Here is an 18,459-nt window from a genome sequence, read left to right on the forward strand (position 1 = left end):
CATCTGCACAATTGTTGCTATGTTTGAGCCCATTGTTGCAACCACTGTGTCAGTCCATCTTGTTGAAGGTCTTCCTCTTTTTGGATGACCCTCTATTTTAGCATAATATCCTTCCCCAGCAATTGAGCCCTCCTGATAATATGTCCAAAGTATGTGAGATGTATTCTCGCCATCCTTGCTTTTAAGGAGCATTCTGGCTGTGCTTCTTGTGCTTTTTCCAAGACAGACTTGTTCATTCTTTTGGCAGTCCATGGTATATTCAGTATTCTTAACCAGCACCGTAATTCAAAGGTGTCGATTCTTCTTCGGTCTTCCTTATTCATCGTCCAGCTTTCACATGAATATAAGGTGACTGAAAATATCTTGGCTTGGGTGAGGCGCACCAAAGTCCTCAAGGTGACATCTTTGCTTTTCAATATTTTAAAGAGGTCTTTTGCAGAAGATTTGCCCAATGCAATGCGTCTTTTGTTTTCTCGACTGCTGCTTCCGTGGGTGTTGATTGTGGATCCAAGTAAAATGAAATCCTTGACAACCTCAGTCTTTTCTCCGTTTAGCATGGTGTTGCTTATTGGTCCAGTTGTGAGGATTTTTGTTTTCTTTATGTTGAGGTGCAATCCATACTGAAGGCTGTGGTCTTTGATCTTCAGTAAGTGCTTTAAGTCCTCTTCACTTTCAGCAAGCAAGGTTGTGTCATCCACAGAACGCAGATTGTTAATGAGTCTTCCTCCAATCCTGATGCCCTGTTCTTCTTCATATAGCTTCTTGGATTATTGACTCAGCATACAGATTGAATAGGTACAGTGAAAGGATAGACTTGGGAAGATAGGTATGATGAATAGTCTTGGGAAGTATTGTATGATAGTTCAGAAGCTCTGAAGGACTACTTGAGGTTAGTGATAATGGTTGAATGTGTTTGGCAGCCTTGCCACATACAACAGAAAGTTATTTTAACTCTAAATAAAATCAATATATAGTAAATAGATGTTCTTGTTAATATTTAACTGCAGGCTAATACTCGATATTAAGGAGCCCTGGTGGCACAGTGGTTAAAGCACTCAGCTGCTAACCAAAAGGTTGGCATTTCAAACCCACCAGCCCTTTCGCGGGAGAGAGATGTGGCAGTCTGCTTCCATAAATATTACAGCCCTGGAAACCCTATAGGGCAGTTCTACTCTGTTTTGTAGGGTTGCTATCAGTTGGAATCACTTGATGGCAGTGGGTGTGGTTTTTTTTAATACTTGATATTAGTCTGAGGGCTGAAGAGTATTCAGTATCAAATGCCTAATTGAGTTATGATTCAATCTTTTTATATTGTGGTTATTAAATTATACTTGTAGCTGAAAGAATGAGAGTAGTCTCTGGAGAATTATCTTGTTTATACTGACTGCTGAAAATCAACCTGGACTCATTGGTGACTTTACTTGTTTAGCATTGTTATGGATTCAGTTGGGTCCTCCAAAATGTGTGTCAACTTGGCTAGGCCCTGATTCCCAGTGTTGTGTAGTTATCTTCTATTTTATCATCTGATGTAATTTTCCTGTGTGTTATAAATCCTAACCTATATGATGTTAATGGGGCAGAATTAGAGGCAGTTATATCAATGTTTTTTTTTTTTTTTTTATATCAATGAGGCAGGACAGAATCTACAGGATTAGGTTGTATCTTAAATCAGTGTCTTGAGATATAGATGAGAGAAGCGAGCAGAGAGAGATGGGACCTCATTATGACCAAGAAAGAAGAGCCAGGAGTGGAGTGTGTTGAAAGGAGGCAAGGACCTTCACCCAGAGCCGACAGAGAGAGAAAGCCTTTCCCTAGAGCTGGCGCCCTGACTTTGGACTTCTAGCCACCTAAGCTGTGAGAGAATAAATTTCTGTTTCTTAAAGCCGTCTACTTGTGGTATTTCTGTTACAGCAGCATTAGATAACTAAGCCAAGCGTATTTTAGTATTTATCGGTGGCATATGTGTTTAACATTTTTATATACTTATAGGTAAAATTAAGTTAAATACACAATGAGTACCAAATGTGTACCTGGTAGTATTATACTAAATGTTATGCTTTCTGTACTCTAAAAAGGAAGCAACATGAAGGCAGGAATTTGTTGTTGTTGTGCTTTAAGTGAAAGTTTATAGCTCAAGTTAGTTTCTCATATAGAAATTTATGTACACATTGTTATGTGACCCTAGCTGTTCTCCCTATAATGTGACAGCACACTCCTCCTTTCCACCCTGATTTCCGGTGTCCATTCAGCCAGTTCTGCCCCTTTCTGCTTTCTCATCTCGCCTCTGGACAGAAGCTGCCCATTTAGTCTCATATATCTACTTGAACTAAAAAGCACACTGTTCATGAATATCATTTTATGTCTTATAGTCCAGTCTAATCTTTGTCTGAAGAGTTGGCTTCAGGAATGGTTTTAGTTCTGGGTTAATAGGGAGTCCAGGGGCCATGTCTTCCAGGATTCTTCCAGTCTCTGTCAGACCATTAAGTCTGGCCTTTTTACTAGAATTTGAGTTCTGCACCCCATTTTTCTCCTGAGAGACAGGAATTTTTACCTGTTTTGTTCACCTGTATATCCCAGAACAGTGCCTTGCACAGTTAAATATGTACTGAATGTATGATATTTTCTTTTGGAGGGGGTGAGGGGAAAGTTGTAACCTCCATTACTAAGCACTTTACAGTGTATTCTCTCTCATTGTCTTCGTGGTATCCCTGAGGTACAGTCTGTAATTATCTCCATCTTACATATAATAAAACTGTGAGGTTTAGAGAAGTGCTCAAGGGCATAGGCTAGCAAATTATAGAGCTGAGATGTGAACTTATTTCTCTGCTTTCAAAACCATTGCTTTAAATCCAGTTGTTTTGGTTAAGACTCTTACGGGTACAAGTTACAGAAATAAACTTGATTAAACAGAAAGGAAGAGTTTATGATAAGGATTTAGGCGTATCTTATGAAAAAAAAAAAACAATTTTTTTTTTTTTTATGAAGCACTGGTCAGCTGTACCTAAGATGGCTTCAGGACCAGAAACTGAAAACTTGTCAGAACACAGGGAGATCTTTTTCTGCATGTCTGCTTCATTTTCTTAACCCTTGTCTTAGTTATCTCGTGCTGCTATAACAGAAATACCACAAGTGGATGGCTTTAACAAACACTAATCTATTTTCTCACAGTGTAGGAGGCCAGAAGTCTGAATTCAGAGTACCAGCTCAAAGAGAAGGCTTTCTGTCTCTGTCAGAAAGTACTTGTGTCTTTAGGTTCTGCTTCCTGGTTCCTTGGAGATCTCCATGTGTCTTCGCATCTATTTTACCCCTATCTCTCTTTCTGCTTTCCTGTTTAATCTCTTTTTATACCTCAAGAGATCCCCCCTCCCCCGCACAAACCTGCCTCATGAACATAATAAAGACAGCCCATTCCCAAATGGGATTATAACCACAGGTAAAGAGGTTAGGATTTATAACACATATTTTCGAGGTAAGTCAATCCATAACAATCCCTTCGTTTCTCTCCTGTGCCTTCTTCCCGCCTCACATTCCCAGCCCCACCAAATGGATACACGTTATAGCGCCAGTCACAGAGAATAAAAGGTTATCTCTGAGACCCAACTCAAAATTATCAAGACCGGCCAAAGTTAGATCAGTTATCCATCCCTGATCCAGTGACCATGACCAAGGGGCTAGACTCCCGAAGTATCACTGTGGCTGCAAAGGGACCACCTCGGTGAATCTGAGAATAGTTCTTGAGCTGGGTAGATGCCGTAAAGACACGATGACATTCTATCCATACAGGTGTTTTGAAACTTTTTTGTCTATGGCATGTAACAAGATACATTTTACATTGCAACTCTCTGTATATAAAACAGACCAAACCACACAATACTTAGTCTTACTATATGTGAGAAGGGACAGTTTAGTAGGTTGAATTTACCATCTAGTAATGAGTTGTAACCTATGAGTTGAGAGTATTGCTCCACTCTACACCCGCAGGGGCCTAGTTGAAATGGTGTTATTATTATCTCGTCTGTGGCATCTGTGGCACTACTTTGTAAATGACGATGCCCTGTAGTGAAATGCCTATGATCATTTACGTTACTAAATCTCACGATTGACCTACTTTGAATTCAGCTCTATGTTTGAGAAAGAATTTCCTAAAATAGCATTTTCAGAGTGAATGTAGTATACCTACTCCTCACTTATTCACTCCTTACCCAACTTTTCACATTTACGACAATAGTAAAAAATCTGTCCGACTATTTTGTGCATTAATGACGTACTTCTGGCAGTAATAAACACCAAGGTGTGAGGCAAAAGTAATGTTGGCTGTGATGGTTAAGTTTAGGTGTCAACTTCGCTGGGCCACAATTCTCAGTGGTTTGACAGTAATGTGATGATGTAATTTGGCAGTTATGTAATGATGTCATTCTCCATTTTGTGATCTAATGTGGTCATCCTCCATTTTCACCTAACGACCTGGTCTTTAGGACCTAACTGTTTCGATATGTGAAGAGTGGGTGTATTCAGACATTTCTAGTGAAAAAAAATCAGTAAAGATCTCAGTGCTCACATTGTGCCCCATTTTCCAAGTTACCTCATTCAAAAGCATTTGTTGTAAGCTCCTGGACACACAACATCATATTCTTTCTTAAGAATTCTGCATATCTAAAGCAAAGTTTGTTTATTTTTATAACTTGGGGGAAAAAATCAAGGTCAGAGAACTAAAAGAAGACTCCAAACCAACCTTTAGTAGGCCTTAATGTAAAGTTTTATTTCTGAAGGCTAATAATCAATCTAGTAGTCACTTGCAAATTTGAAGCATGTAAAATATATCAAGAACCTGAAAGTAAGATAAAGGAAAAACACAATTAGCCAGTTGAAATAAACATCAAATAAAATCCATGATAAACCAGCCTATTTACTGAGGAATGACATTCATGAAGGAATGACTGAATTTATTGTTGTGTGAGGAAGGTCAAGTCCAAAGTCCCACTGGGTAGTGGGAATGGGAAGGGCAAACATTCATCTATTCAGCAAACATTTATTGTATTACTACTACAGAGAGTTTATATTTCTGTTTATCCTTCCCAAGAGGAGAAGGAGGAAGTAGGGATTTTATATTCAGACTCACCAAGTCTCTCTTCTAGCTTTTGCCATCTCTAACCACAAGGACAGTTTCTTGTTTATTTTTATTTACTGCCAAATTGACAAGTAGAAAATAATAATCCTATGCTGAAAAGTAGATACAGGATAGTTTGCTGGGGTCGCTCACCATCTTTATACTCCCATATATGTAGGCTCATTTCAGTTAGACCTTTTGGGTTCTCTTGAGTTATGGAGATCAAGGGTGATAAAATTGTGAATGCCAAGGATCTACTGCATTAGGAGCTGGTTAGTTGTTTCTGACATTTGAAGTAGAAGTCTTGTTAATGAAATTCTTACACGGCTGTTTTCTTCTTTTTTGCTGAAGCTGGTTGGAAGTGGGTGGAGAGAATCTAAAGGGGACTGTCCCATTTTTCTTCCTTCCCATCTTAACTCATCCTGTGGTTACGCAGGCACAGAAGCTTGGGTAGGTTCCAGCTCCTTCATCAGGATATTCCTACTTGTCCCATTACTTTACCCTGCTAGCAGCTTCATGTCTGTGTCCAGACGTTTTTGTTTTCTCTTATTCTGTTGAAGATGTCTACCGTGGGTGCCTTTCTTTAGAATGTGAAGGGCTTCTTCAGCTCTTGTTTTATGCCAGTGATGCTGTCTTTGGCTGCAGTTGCCCTTTTTGGTAATATTTGAGCTTAATCCCCCTTAGTTCTATACAGTAATACCCTTTCTTCCATTTTCCTTTTACTGAGGGTTAAAATTTATATTTTACCTTTATCTCTTATCCTTTGAAGGACAAGTTTTATACCTCTTATTTAAGGGGCTCAACATTTTTTTCCAAGACAGATTTGTTCGTTCTTCTGGTAGTCCATGGTATGTTCAGTATTCTTCGCCGACACCGTTCACATGCATGATTTCTTCTCTGGTCTTTCTTATTCATGGCAAGGATAGTGAGACTTCGTCTCATGTACTTTGAACATGTTATCAGGAGGGACCAGTTCCTGGAGAAGGACATCCTGCTTTGTACAGTAGAGGGTCAGCGAAAAAGAGGAAGACCCTCAATGAGATGAATTGACACAGTGGCATCAACTATGGGCTCAAACATAGTTGATGATTGTGAGGATGACGCAGGACCAGGCAATGTTTCATTCTGTTGTACATAGGGTCGCTATGAGTTGGAACCGACTCGATGGCACCTAACAACAACATTTTCTCAACCCCTAATGGAGTTGTTCTCACTTTTGGTTTGGCACAGTCTTCTTTGTTGTAATTTAATAACTATGCTAGTCTTGCTGAGATAGGGAAAATGAAAGGGTAAGTAAGGACTCTCTTTCCTCTGGTACCTTTTTATTTAACTCAGAAAATACACGTCTTCAATGACCTTATTTGTTACATTCATAGAAAACAGAATATAACTTCCACTGTCTTTGAGATAAAGTTTTGAGGAGAAATGCATCGTATTACATTCAATAACTAAAAAATGAATCCCAGTCTAATTCAGAACTTTGTTGAAGAAGTTTCTTTCACCTAGGAAAGGGGTAAAGAATTTCTTTCCTTAGTTCTTCATTCCCTCAGCGTACCTAGACCTTTACTTTCAAGCTAAAACTGTAAGTAGTTCAGCTACAGTGTATGATAACTGAGACTTTCATACTTGAATCTACATTTATGTCAGTTTTTTGTGGGGAGATGTATCCAGAAATCCAAAGTCATTTTGGGGAATCCGTATGCTCTAAAAAGCAAGGTATTTTTCTTTTGCAGCTAGTAAGACTAGAATGTATATTTGGCATTGCCATCATTTGCATTTATTTATCTTTTTAAAAAAATTTATTGTGGTAAACAATTAAATAACATAAAATTTGCCATTTTAACCATTTTTAAGAGTACAGAATTCAGTGGCATTAATTACAGTCACAGTGTTGTGCAACCTTCGCCACTATTTCCAGACAGAAACTTTGTACCTGTGGATCGGTAACTCCCAGTTTCCCCTTCTCCCAACTCGCAGCAACCTCAAATCTTCTTCTGTTTCTATGAATTTGCCTGTTGTAGATATTTCATATACATTGACTCATACAATATTTGTTCATTTGTGTCTGGCATATTTCACTTAGTATAATACTTTCAAGGTTCATTCATGTTGTAGCATACATCAGTGCTTCATTCCTTTTTATGGGTGGATAACATTCGGTTGTATGTATATACCACATTTTTCCATCCATTTATCTGTTGATGGGCCTAGGACACAATTTCTACATCTGGCAATTGTGAATAATGCTGCGATGTACATTGGCATACAAGTATCTGAGTCTCTGCTTTCAGTTCTTTTGAGTATATACCTAGGAATGGAATTGCTGGGTCATATAGTATCCTATGTTTAACCCTGAGGAGCAGCCAAACTGTTTTCCACAGCAGCTGCACCATTTTATATTCCCACCAGCAATGTATAAGGATTCCAATTTCTCTACATCTTCATCAATACTTGTTATTTTCCATTTTTCTGATAATAGCCATCCTAGTGAATGCGAAGTTAGATAATAGCCTCTGATGCCAAAAGTTTTTAATTTGGTGAAGTCTAGTACATCTGTTTTTTTCTTTTGTTGTTTGTGTTGTATCTAATAGTCCACTACCAAATCCAAGGTCCTGAAGATTTACTGTTTTCTACTAAGAGTTTTATGGGTTTAGCTTGTATAATTAGGTCATTGATCCTTTTTTAGTTAATTATTGTGTATGATTTGATATAGGGGTCTAACTTCACTCTTTTGCATATATAATTTATCTTTCTTAACCTATACGTCTGTTGTATTCTCTGTGGGAAAGATTTAGTCTTGTTAGTAATTTTATTTATTTTTAAATTTTATTTTGTTGTTCTTGAGAATATACACAGCAAAACACACACCAATTCAACAGTTCCTACATGTACAATTCAGTGACTTTGATTACGTTCTTTGAGTTGTGCATCCATTCTCACTCTGCTTTTCTGTGTTGCTCCTCCATTAACATAAACTCACTGCCCCCTAAGGTTCCTATCTAATCTTTGGAGTTGCTGTTGTCAATTCAATCCCATATAGATAGTCCCTAAAAGAGCATAATGCTCAAGGCAGACCTTTTTTTTACTAGTTAAGCTAAACCGTTGTGTGGTTTTAAGACTTCAAGAGAAAGGCTGCAGGGGCTATTTTTGGTTTAAGGTTTAAATGTTATCTCAGGGCAATAGTTTCAGGGGTTCACCCCGCCTCCATGGCTTTAGAAAGTCTGGAGTTCATGAGAAATGAAATTCTCTTCTGCATTTCCAGCCGCCCCCAACTTTGATCAGTATTCTTCTATAGAATCCTTGATCAAAATGTTCAGTAACGGTAGTTGGCACTGTCCAGTTTCTTCTGGTCTAATGGCAAAGGTGGCAGTTGTTCGCGGAGGTAATTATCTATACATTCCATATCCTTCTCCTATTCCTGACTCTCTTTCTTCCTCTGTTGATCCAGGCAGTTAGAGACCAATTGTTGTATCCTGTTAGTAATTTTAAATGAAGAATAAACTTTTAAGAAAGATAGTAAAATACTTTATTAAGAAATCTGCTGAAGTATGGATGACAAAATTGTATTCAAAAGGGGAATGTATTCTGGAGTAGTTTTTGAAATAAACTCTCTTTTTAATGTCCTTGGTAACTCTATATGTGTTTCATACTTTTTGTTTATGATCGAATGTCACTTAATCCACTTTCTGCCAGAGTTTCTCTGTGATATTTATACCCATTATAAATTTGTTGGTCAGTCTTTAGATGGAGTAATAGTAATTGTGAAATCTAGACTTGTAACCTTACTGTGTTTTAGGATTTTATTTTCCTCTGACAGTTATTTTGGTAGTAAAATGTTTGCTATTACTAACAAAGGTTTTTATTTTCCTTAATAACAGATTTATACCTGAAACTGGAAGATGTGACCCATAAATTTAATAAGCCCTGTATAATGGATGTAAAAATAGGGCGTAAAAGCTATGATCCTTTTGCCTCATCAGAGAAGATTCAGCAACAGGTCAGCAAGTACCCATTAATGGAAGAGATTGGGTTCTTGGTGCTTGGCATGAGGGTAAGAATGTTAATATACACATTTCTCTTTATCTGTTCTTCCCCTTCCCTTCCCTTGAAAATTATAGATATTATAATCCTCATATATCAGAATATACTGTGGAATTGGTTTAGCCTCAATGCATAAGCCCAATGAGGGCAGAGATTTTTGTTTCTCTTCTTCACTGACGTATGGTCAGTGTCTTTAAGGGTTCTGGCACATAGTAGCTGCTGAATGAATAGGTAACTGAATGGCCGTTGCCGAAGACTCTGACTTTGGTAATTTTTTTTTTTTTTAAGTAACTTTAAGTTTAAGTGAAAAAAAATGTTAACAGTAAACATGATAGTATTTGTGGTTTTCCTGTGAGAAAAGGGCTAAGTTTATATATTCAGTCATTTTTCTATATTTTTAAAATAGAAGAGGGAAAATGAAAACTGGTCATTGTTTCAGACTTTGCTGCATAACAGACAACTCTAAAATTTAGTGATTTCAAACAGCAGTGGTTTTCTTTTTCTCATGATTCTGTAGGTTGGCAATTTGAGCTGGGCTCAGCTGGGCAGTTCTACTGAATTTTGCCTAGGATCCCTCATGTGGCTGCAGTCATTTTGTGGCTTGCCTGGGGCTAAGTAAGCTGAGATGACCTCGGCTTCTTGTCCCTGAGTTGGTGCTAATTGTTGGCTGGGCCTCTTCCCATGTAGTCCCTTACCCTGCAGAAGGCCAGCTCAAGTCTCTTCGTGTTGCAGTGATGCATTCCAAGAAATTGAGACCGGGATTTGCAAGGTTTCTTGGAAGTCTGGTAGGAAGTCACTTGATGTCACTTTCATTGAATTCAGAGTATATCACAGAGTGAGCCCAGATTGAAAGGGAGAGGAAATAGACTCCACTTCTGATAGAGGGCATAGCAAAGTCACAGTGCAACTGGGAATATGCCCAAAGATGAGAAGAATTGTTGTGCCATCTTTGCAAACAATATGCTACAGTTAAGAAGTAATAATGAAATAAAAACCTCTAAACAAATGATGTCTTTAAGATGTGTGGAGGTACAAATTCTCATAAAAAGACCAGGCTTAATGGTCTGACTGAGACTAGAAGGACCCCGGGGTCATGGTTCCCAGACCTTCTGTTAGCCCAAGACAGGAACCATCCCCAAAGCCAACTCTTCAGACAGGGATTGGACTGGACTGTAAGATAGAAAATGATACTTGTGAGGATTGGGCTTCTTGGATCAAGTAGACACATGAGACTATGTGGGCAGCTCCTGTCTGGAGGAGAGATGAGAGGGCACGGGGGGTCAGAAGCTGGCCGAATGGACATGAAAACAGAGAGTGAAGGGAAGGGGTGTGCTGTCTCATTAGGGGTAGAGTAATTAGAAGTATATAGCAAGGTGTGTATAAATTTTTGTATGAGAGACTGACTTGATTTGTAAACTTTCACTTAAAGCACACACACAAAAAAGATGTGTGGAGGTAAAAATTTGTGAATATGAGAAATGATTGCTTGCCTGTATAAGCATAATAGATAGTTTTCAACTTCATCATGTCAGAAAACATATGGTCTTCTTTTTGTACTTTTTTTTTCTTTTAATTCAGGAAGCATTATAGAAGAATTGTTAATGTGATGGTCATAAAAGCACAAGTGAATTTGATGTTCTGATTGTAAACAAAAGCAAGGAAATTGTTCATGTAGTTATTTCATTTTAGAAATTGGTAACTGAATATGGGTAGATAGTAAAGAAAAAAGGGTAATGGAATAATTTAAAGAACAAACAAGAAGATGAAACGTCCCACAGGAATCTGAGTGGGCAACTATTTAACCCCTCAATGTTTTTAAATCTCTCATCCTCCCACTACCCCTCTCACTTTCAGCAGACAACTTTGCCTTCTGCTTCAGAAGAAATAAAAGCTTTCAGACAGAATGTCTTAATTTCCTGATAACAGACTCCGTATTCCTTCCTGTCACGTTGAGAAATTTTCCAATTCTGGTCTAAGGACAGTCCTTCCAAATGTCCTCTGGATCTTATTTCCTCTACTTCTTAAGACACCATACACTATTGATATTGTCTGTCTCTCCCTCTTTTTTCCCCTTGTGCCTTCAACTTGTGTCTCTCTTTGCTAAATCTTTTCCTTCTGTTTTAAATATGTTCAAATCACTCTCAATTAAAAAAAAAAAAATCAAAACCCCCCCTTTTCCCCTCCTCAGCTGTCCAGTTGCAGATTTAACTTGCCTCCCCTTCACCACCAAACTAGTTATTTCCATTTCCTCACTTTTCACTCAATATTCAATCCATTTTATCATGCCACCAGATTGGCTAGTCATGAAGGGTCCTAATGACATCTGCATGACAATAAATCCAAATAGCAATTTACTTTCCTTACCTTACTTTCTAGCAGCCTTCATTGCTGACCAGGTCCTCTTTAAAATGTTCCTTTTTGTGTCTATGACCCTACACTTCCCTGGTTTTTTCCTGAGGCCACTTTGTAGCTTTCTTTGCCAGGTCCGTTTTAATGCCTCCCTCTCTTTTCACTCTGTTTCTACCTAGGCAGTGCCCTCTATTCTCTCGTGTTCAGTACCGGTTACACCATAACTTGCGAATATATTTTCAGCCTCTGCTTTTTCTTTTTTTTTCTCCTCATCTGGCTGTCCAGCTGCCTACTAGAGGTTTTTCTTGGAGAATTTCTTGAGCATCTCAAGCTGAGTACATCAAAAATTGACACATTTGTCCCCCTTGCAAACTAACAACCACTGCCACAACGAATCTCTGTCAGTCTCCATCTCAATAAATGGTATTACCGTACACCCAGTTTTACAAACTGGAAACCTGATAGTCACTGCTACTTCTCAGAGCAAGACATTAAGTCCTGTTCATCTTAAGTCCCGAACATCTCCTGAGTCCCTTCACTTCTGTGGTTCTCTGTAGCTGTTTTTCTAGTCTAAACCCATTAGGCCCAGATCTTTCTGCCAAAGATCATTCAAAAGCTGCTGTAGCAGTACATCGACAAGGAACTGCCAGAAATTCAGGCTGAATTCAGAAGAGGACTTGGAACGAGGCATGTCATTGCTGATGTCAGATGAATCGTGGCTAAAAGCAGACAATACCAGAAGGATGTGTACCTCTGTTCTAGTGACTATGCAAAGGCATTCGACTGAATTCCATAACACTTCATTGTACTCATGAGGAGCCTGTACATGGACCAAGAGGCAGTCATTTGAACAGAACAAGGGGATACTGCATGGTTTAAAGTCAGGAAAGGTGTGTGTCAGGGTTGTATCCTTTCACCATACTCATTCAGTCTGTATGCTGAGCAAATAATCCGAGAAGCTGGACTGTATGAAGGAGAACAGGGCATCAGGATTGGTGGAATACTCATTAACAACCTGTGATATGCAGATGACTCAACCTTGCTTGCTGAAGGTGAAGAGGACTTGAAGCACTTACTGCTGAAGATCAAAGACCACAGCCTTCAGTATGGATTACACCTCAACATAAGGAAAACAAAAATCCTCACAAGTGAACCAATAAGCAACATTGTGATAAACGGAGAAGAGATTGGAGTAGTCAAGGATTTCATTTCACTTAGATACACAATCAATGCCCATGGAAGCAGCAGTCAAGAGATCAAATGATGTATTGCATTGGGTAAATCTTCTGCAAAAGACCTCTTTAAAGTGTTAAAAAGCAAAGATGTCACTTTACGGACTAAGGTGCACCTGGCTCAAGCCATGATGTTTCCAGTCGCGTCATACTCGTGTGAATCTGAACAATGAATAAGGAAGATTGAAGAAGAATTGATGCCTTTCAGTTATGTTGTTGACAAAGAATATTGAATATACTATGGATTGTCAGAAGAATGAACAGATCTGTCTTGGAAGAAGTACAGCCAGAATGCTCCTTAGAAGCAAGGATCGCAAGATTTGTGTCGTGTGCTTTGAGCATGTCATCAGGAGGGACCAGTTCCTATAGAACGACATCATGCTTGCTAAAGTAGAGTGTCATCGAAAAAGAGGAAGACCTTTAAGGAAATGGATTGACATGGCAGCTGCAATGATGGGCTCAAGCATAATGATTGTGAGGATGGTGCAGGACTGGGCAGTGTTTTGTTCTGTTGTGCATAGGGTCGCTATAAATCAGAACTGACTCAACTGCACCTAACAATGACAGCAACAGTGAATGTGAAGTGATATCTTACTGTGAATTTGATTTACATTTCTCTAATGACTAATGATACTACATGGTTTTTCATGTGTTTATTAACCCTTGTATATCTTTTTGGAGAAATGTCTGTTTGGATCCTTTGCCCATTTTAATTCTAAGAGTTCTTTATACTAGATAGCAGCCTCTTATGACATACATGATTTGCAAATAATTTCTCTCATTCTCTGGGCTGTCTCTTCACTTCTTGATAGTGTCCTTTGAAGGACAAAAGTTTTTAATTTTGATGAAGCCCGGTTAATCTATTTTTCTTTTGTTGCTTTTGCTTTTGATGACATGTCTAAGAAACCATTGCCTAATCCAAGGTTACAAAGATTTATTCCTGTATTTTCTTCCAAGAGTTTTAGCTCTTACATTTAGATATGATACATTTTGAGTTAATTTTTATGTGTGGTATTATGAATGGATCCAACGTCATTTTTTTGCATGTGGATATCCATTTGTCCTAACACCATTTCTTGAAAAGACTATTCTTTCCCCCATTGAATTACCTTGACACCTTTGTTGAAAATCAGTTGAGCATAAATAGTTTATTTATAGACTCACAGTTCTATCCCATTGATCTATATGCGTATCCTTGTGGTATTATCTACTGTCTTGATTATTATAGCTTTTAGTAAGTTTTTAAATCAGGAAATTTGAATCCTCCAACTTTGTTCTTTTTCAGGATTGTTTTGGCTATTCTGGGTCTACATGAATTTTAGAATCAGCTTTTCGGTTCCTGCAATTAAGCCAGCTGGGATTTGGTAGTTATTGCATTGGATCTATTAATCAATTTGTGTCTCCCAAACTTTTGAGTTCCTCAGTATTTTTTTCTCATACCTTCCTTCATACAGTAAAAAAAACCAAACCAAACCCATTGCCATCGAGTCAATTTTGACTCATAGCGACCCTATAGGACAGAGTAGAACTGCCCCATACAGTTTCCAAGGAGCAGCTGGTGGATTCGAACTGCTGGCCTTTTGTTAGCAGCCATAACTTTTAACCATTATGCCACCAGGGTTTCACCTTCATATAGTACTTAACAGTTTATAATTACATGTTATAATTACAAAGGATATAATTGATATGTGAATTACTAAATGAAAATGATGATGTCAGTATAGATTTAATTATGCAGTTCTAGAATGTTAGAACTGGGAGATAAACCTTGAGGTTTAATAGGAGTAGTATTAGGATTACTTTTTATAAATACTTTATCTCTGTGTTGTTGTTGTTAGTTGCTATTAAATCGGTTACGACCCATAGCAACTCCGTGTGTGTAGAATAACAGTGCTACAAAGGGTTTTTAAGTCTGTGACCTTTTGGAGGCAGATCACCAGGTCTTTCTTCCAAGGTACCTCTGGGTGAGTTCGAACTGCCAGCCTCTTGATTAGTGGTCAAGGGCTTAACTGTTCGTACCACCCAGTGGACTCCTTATTTCTATAGTAGATGGTGAAGTCATTGAACCTTTTATAATAATACTTTTGTAGACTTGTGATAAACTTGAAATATTTAATAATTGATATTCCAAATCTTTAAAAGTTCTCTGCAGAGGGAAAATCTTCCTTTAAGTAAAATATCTTTTGATATCGCTGAATAGACTGAAGTTGACCAAGTATATCAGTTTTTAATATATTTATATTGTTTATCCAGTAGTAGAAGAGGCGTAGGAGATAAAATAGCTTGCCTGTTTCTGTGCTGAATTAGGAGTTGTTTGTTTTAAATGAGTTTAGGCAATTATACTGTTATTTCTCTGATCCCAAGGAAGTTAGACTCATTACTGATTTAATAACAAGATTTATTAAGATAAGTATTGTAATAGAGGTAGAAACAGAATAGAGCCTATAGGAACAAGGAAGTCAGGAGGAGTGTAGGGTGAAATTGGAAAAAGGTGGCCTTTTGAACTGGTAACAGGGAAAATAATAGGTAGAACAAGAAGAAGGAGAGCATATTTATCTAAGTTAGGATTTTATATAAAGTGATTGAAGTATACTGTATATGGGTAGCTGGGGGGGTATTTTATTTTAAAGTGTCAGACTTGAGAGAAGTCAGTATATCAGGCCCTTCTTTGGGGACTTAGTGGTTTTTTTTTTTTTTTTTCTTTTTTTGAAATAATGTCATTATGGGTTAACTGTTACACACATGTTGCTTAATTTTTCATTGTTATATTGTCTCTGAAAATGTACTATGTTGTAGTTACAGGGATTTATTATATCTGTTTACCAAAAGCAATTGAAATATGTAGAAATTTACCTGAACATTTTTCGAAATGTAATTCAAGATGGTATGATTGTTAGATGTTCCAGCATAATTTGGAAACAAGTTAAATTTTTCATGAAGAAATACTTATTTTTTTGCAGAGAAATAACCTTCCCTAATCTCTGATTCCTTATCATTTGGGGAGAAGATATTTCTGTATTGGTCACATTATCTAAAAACCAGTCTCTTTCTTCATATTTCTTTTTCCTTTGTAATAGAGGGTGGCAGTAACACTTCAGATTTCTTTTTCCCATAAGTTGATCTTAATAGGAGATGTCTTTTGATGAAGATGTTCGAATTTGCTCCTAAGGTTGTAAGTTCACATTATAAAATAAGCAAGTCACATGGTGAAGATTGATCTTAGAAGAGCTGGAACTTGTTGTTCTTGCTTGGGTTTTAATCCTCCCACTTGTCATTTAAAAAGAAAAAAAAAAGCAAACGCCTTTTTAGCCCATATTTGCGTGTTTCTAAGGGGGGAGTGTAACTTTTGATTTACAAATATCTTTGCTTCTAATTCTGGGTGGTGTGTAGAGATTGGAGAAACTTTCAATTTTTTTTTGCATTCCAGCCTTAGCTAGTGAAGTAGATAAACAGAGCAAAAGAGGATATCAACAAAAGATCTTCACTGAAACTATGTGGCTTTAGACCATATGTGAAATTTAGAATCTCATATGTGAAACTTAATTCAGCTCAGATGATATACCTCAACAATAAAATGGTGATTTCGATTTTGAGGATCTTTTAAATATAGTTAGTTGTATTTGTAGAGGATATGAGTTTGATTGTTGTTTGTAACATATTTTAGATATACTATTCCTACAAGAAATAATCTGTCCTGTAATGCAATTTTTGGTGTTTTTAAAGTACCTCCCTCCATTTGTAGTAGCCGTGTGTTCAATATGAATTGTCCATCTTAATATAGGCTGCACGTGTGTGTATGTATCTAAGAACATGGTTGTATTTGAACTTTGCCAGTATAGGGAAGCATTTGAGATAGATGGTGATTAGCTATTTCAGACTGAAAGTTATAAATATCAATTTCTAAATAAGTATATTCTTAATACTTTTTTAAAAAATAGTTTTTGAAAATATAATACATAGTTATATAGTTCAAACTCTAAAAAGTGTAAAAATAAATACAGTGAGAAACCTTTCTCCAAGTAAGATAGTATTTTGTAGTTATTTTTACCCCAGTTTATCCTTCCAGAGACGTTTTAAACAAATACAAATGTTACATATATGTGTTCTTTTTTCTCTCTCCCTGTTTTTCATAAAACCTACTTTAAATATAGAATCTGTGTTTACCCAGTAAACATAAATTGTTCCTTATCTTGCTTTTTTTCCATTTACAATATCGTGGAGATCTTTCCATAGTGGCACAATGTCGTTATTCCGTAATTTAACCATTTCCCTTAGAACGGGTCCTTTGATTATTTCCAGCCTTTTGCTGTTACAAATAATGTACAAGTGAATAACCTTCCACTTGTATACTAGCATAAATTCCAAGAAGTGGCATTGCTGGGTCAAAGGCTTATATGCATTTGTATTTTGATAGGTATTGGCAGTTTGCCTGATAGACAGCAGTAGTTTTCAACCAGGGAAAATTTTGCCCCCCAGGGAACATTTGGCTATGTCTGGAGATATTTTTGTTGTCACACCGGGGGAATAGCGTTACTGGTACCAAGTGGGTGAAGGCTAGGGATGCTGCTAAACATCCTGTAATGCTCAGGACACCCTCTACGCCCCGCCCCACAATAAAGAATTATGCAGATTTCACTGTTGAGAAACCTTGAGAGGATTACTAATTTATACTTGCAAAATAATGAGCATACCTGTTTCCCTTGCCAATAGTATGTTTTCAAACTTTTGAGCATTTATCAGTTTTAATAGGGTTAAAATGGTATCTCGAGGAGATTATTTGTACTTATTATGGTCTTTTTTATGAATTTGAACTTTTTTCTACATTTTTTCCAATTCTAACCGGGACCTTCTGTGGTGATCCTGGTCAGAGCAGTGGGTAGTGGTAGCTGGGCACCATCTACTTCTTCTGGTCAGGCTAGTAGAGGCTGTGGTTCATGTGGCCTGTTAGTCCTTTGGACTAGTTGTTTCCCAGAGTCTTTGGCTTCTTCACTCTCCTTTGCTCCAGATGTAAATAGACCAATAGTTCTATCTTAGGTAGACGCTTGCAAGCTTTTAAGACCCCAGACACTACTCACCAAAGCAGGGTGTAGAATGTTGTCTTTATGAACTATGTTATACTAATTGACCTAGATGCCTCCCAAGACTATAGTCCTTAGCTTCCAAGCCCAGTTAACTCAGTCCTGCGAGGTGTTTGGTTATGTCTAGAATGTTCCCATGACTATGCTCCCGTGTGCTCTATTATATATATAAATATGTTTACAGCACATACAAATGTTTGTAGAAATATGCACAGCCAAACCTATATATGCATGTGGGTATACTCCCATACGCCCTCCCACAGCTATTCACTATATGTATCTACCTATTTATCCACTCATAAATTATTGTTATTACTGTTGTTGCAGGAATATGTGTGTTACAGTATTTATTGTCATTGCCTTTTATTCCTGCACACCTCTCAGCATCTTTCCTTGCCTTGATCACGTGGTACTGACTCTCTTCATATTGTGTATTGTCTTTGCCTTCGCCAGAGTTAACACCTGTCTACTCTCTCTCTCCCTTCCTCTCCCATCCCTGGTGTAACCAAAAAAAATGTTTCTTTCTGTGTGTAAACCTTTTCTTGACTATTTATAATAATGGTCTTGTACAATACTTGTCCTTTTGTGATTGACATATTTCACTCAGCATAATGTCCTCCAGATTCATCCATGTTGTGAGATGTTTTGTGGA

General features: G+C 37.6%; 1 protein-coding gene across 1 annotated transcript in view; it reads left to right on the plus strand.

Annotated features, from left to right (window-relative positions):
* The window catches only part of IPMK (inositol polyphosphate multikinase), a 60,183-nt gene that overhangs the window by 34,534 nt on the left and 7,190 nt on the right, over positions 1-18,459 (plus strand). The window contains exon 4 of the mRNA XM_049855368.1: positions 8,986-9,158. Within this exon, the coding sequence (XP_049711325.1) occupies positions 8,986-9,158 (173 nt within the window). The remainder of the gene's footprint in view (positions 1-8,985; positions 9,159-18,459) is intronic.

Source organism: Elephas maximus, chromosome 16 (genome assembly GCF_024166365.1).
Source record: "Elephas maximus indicus isolate mEleMax1 chromosome 16, mEleMax1 primary haplotype, whole genome shotgun sequence".
Taxonomy (NCBI): domain Eukaryota; kingdom Metazoa; phylum Chordata; class Mammalia; order Proboscidea; family Elephantidae; genus Elephas; species Elephas maximus.